The sequence below is a fragment of the Carlito syrichta genome, unplaced genomic scaffold (genome assembly GCF_000164805.1).
Source record: "Carlito syrichta isolate Samal-C Ts95f unplaced genomic scaffold, Tarsius_syrichta-2.0.1 Scaffold301813, whole genome shotgun sequence".
In the NCBI taxonomy this organism is placed as follows: domain Eukaryota; kingdom Metazoa; phylum Chordata; class Mammalia; order Primates; family Tarsiidae; genus Carlito; species Carlito syrichta.
The window spans coordinates 9,109-10,997 of NW_007245909.1; the positions used below are offsets into that span (position 1 = coordinate 9,109).

The window sequence follows — 1,889 nt, forward strand, 5'->3', positions numbered from 1 at the left end:
CAACTTGGCGAGACCTCATCTCTACAATAAATCAAAATGAGCCGGGCGTGGTAGTGCGCGCCTGTAATTTCGGCTACTTGGAAGGCCGAGGCGGCAGGGAACAGCCACTGCACTCCAGTCTGGGCGACGGAGTGAAACTTCAACTCAAAAAAAAAATTCTAAAAGCCAGGCATGGTGGCACACACCTGTAGCCCCAGCTATTTAGAAGGCTGAAGTGAGAGGATTCCTTGAGCCTAGGAGTTCAAGACCAGTCTGGGCAATAGAGTGAGACCTCATTTCAAAATATATATATTTTTTTAATTTAAAATTTATATAAATATTATGAAAAGGGCAAACAGAACACACATTAACATGCCAGTTTGATCTCAATTAGATTTAAATATATTTAACAACAGCTTCCATCTAACTGAGTGATTACTATGTATTATACTTTACATACACTATCTCATTCCGTTCTCAAAATGAGGCAAGATTCAAATCCAAGTTTGATTCTAAAACCTATGTGCTCATTAGTACTAACCTGAATCTATATGAACATGTTATCCTGAGAGATAAAAAGAAGAATCCATGTTTAATTAACTCTGGGAATTACTGGGTTAAGCCTAAAAATTGCCAAAAGGGGAATACTGGACATAGCCTTAGGGAAATGCTATACCAGGCTATTCTGTTCCAAATATGAGAAAATGTTAGGAGAATAACCCTAAGCAGCAGTTAGTGTTTTTCTTTATTCTTTTTAGACTTTTCCACCCTACGGATATATTACTTCCCAAATTAGGGAGGAAATTTATGTTACTGTAAATATAACAGAGGTATAATTGAGAAAGAAGATGAACTAACATGATTCCAGTTTTTTTTGGATCCTGCTGGCAACTTCTTCCACCTTTTCACAAGCAGGACACAGGCATTGCAGATGTCTCCTGAACGTGTCTCATGCAACCTGATATGAAAACAACCAAACCTTTATCAGTCTCCTTTACCTTAAAGAATTCATGCAAACACATTTCTCTTGGGAAAAACCTACAGCCATTTATAGTTTACAGATGCAATTTAATCATTCTGAAGAATTCAGCTCCATCATCTCTATAGTGTATTTCAGATCCAATTTCTAGATCCAATGAACCAATTCTATTTACTGCATTTTGATTATTTTAAATAAGAAATGTTTTTAAAATTAAATAAAGTCAGGCACGGTGGCTCAAGCCTATAATATAATCCCAGCACTTTGGGAGACCTAGATGAGAGGATTGCCTGAGCCCACAGGTTCGAGACCAGCCTGGCCAACTTGAGGAGACCTCATCTCTACAATAAATCAAAAATTAGCTGGGCATAGTAGCGTGTGCCTGTAGTTCCAGCTACTTGGAAGGCTGAGGCAGGATTGCCTGAGTCCAGCAGGTCGAGGCTGCAGTGGCTGAGAGCACACCACTGCACTCCAGCCTGGGCAACAGGGACTCCAACTCAAAAAAAAAAAAAAATTTTTTTTTAATTGAAAAAATAAAATTAAATAAAAGCATATAAGTGATCCTGGTCATCATGGTTTTAAACAAGGCTGCCCAATTAATCTTTTTTGAAATATATGGATACTTCCTAAGCAACAAAATGTCACCCTCCGAGTAAAATAATGTGCCATAATATGCTATTTTCACAACAAACAAAACCAGAGTGGCAGAATTGTCTTAAAACGTGAGTGTAGCCGGGCTTGGTGGCTCAGCCTGTAATCCTGCGCCTTGGGAGGCTGAGGTGAGTGAACTGCCTGAGCCCATGGGTTCGAGATCCGCCTGGGCAACTTGGTGAGACCTCATCTCTACAATAAATCAAAAAAAATCAGCTGGGTGTGGTAGCGTGCGCCTGTATTTCCAGCTACTTGGAAGGCTAAGGCGGAAAGATCGCCA

The 1,889-nt window shown here is 39.8% G+C and overlaps 1 protein-coding gene across 3 annotated transcripts in view; it reads right to left on the minus strand.

The window, feature by feature from the left end:
- The window catches only part of LOC103257599 (protein FAM60A), a 37,356-nt gene that overhangs the window by 7,459 nt on the left and 28,008 nt on the right, over positions 1-1,889 (minus strand). For all 3 annotated transcript variants that reach the window (XM_021711014.1, XM_008055291.2, XM_021711015.1), the window contains one exon: positions 838-937. In XM_021711014.1, the coding sequence (XP_021566689.1) occupies positions 838-937 (100 nt within the window). The remainder of the gene's footprint in view (positions 1-837; positions 938-1,889) is intronic.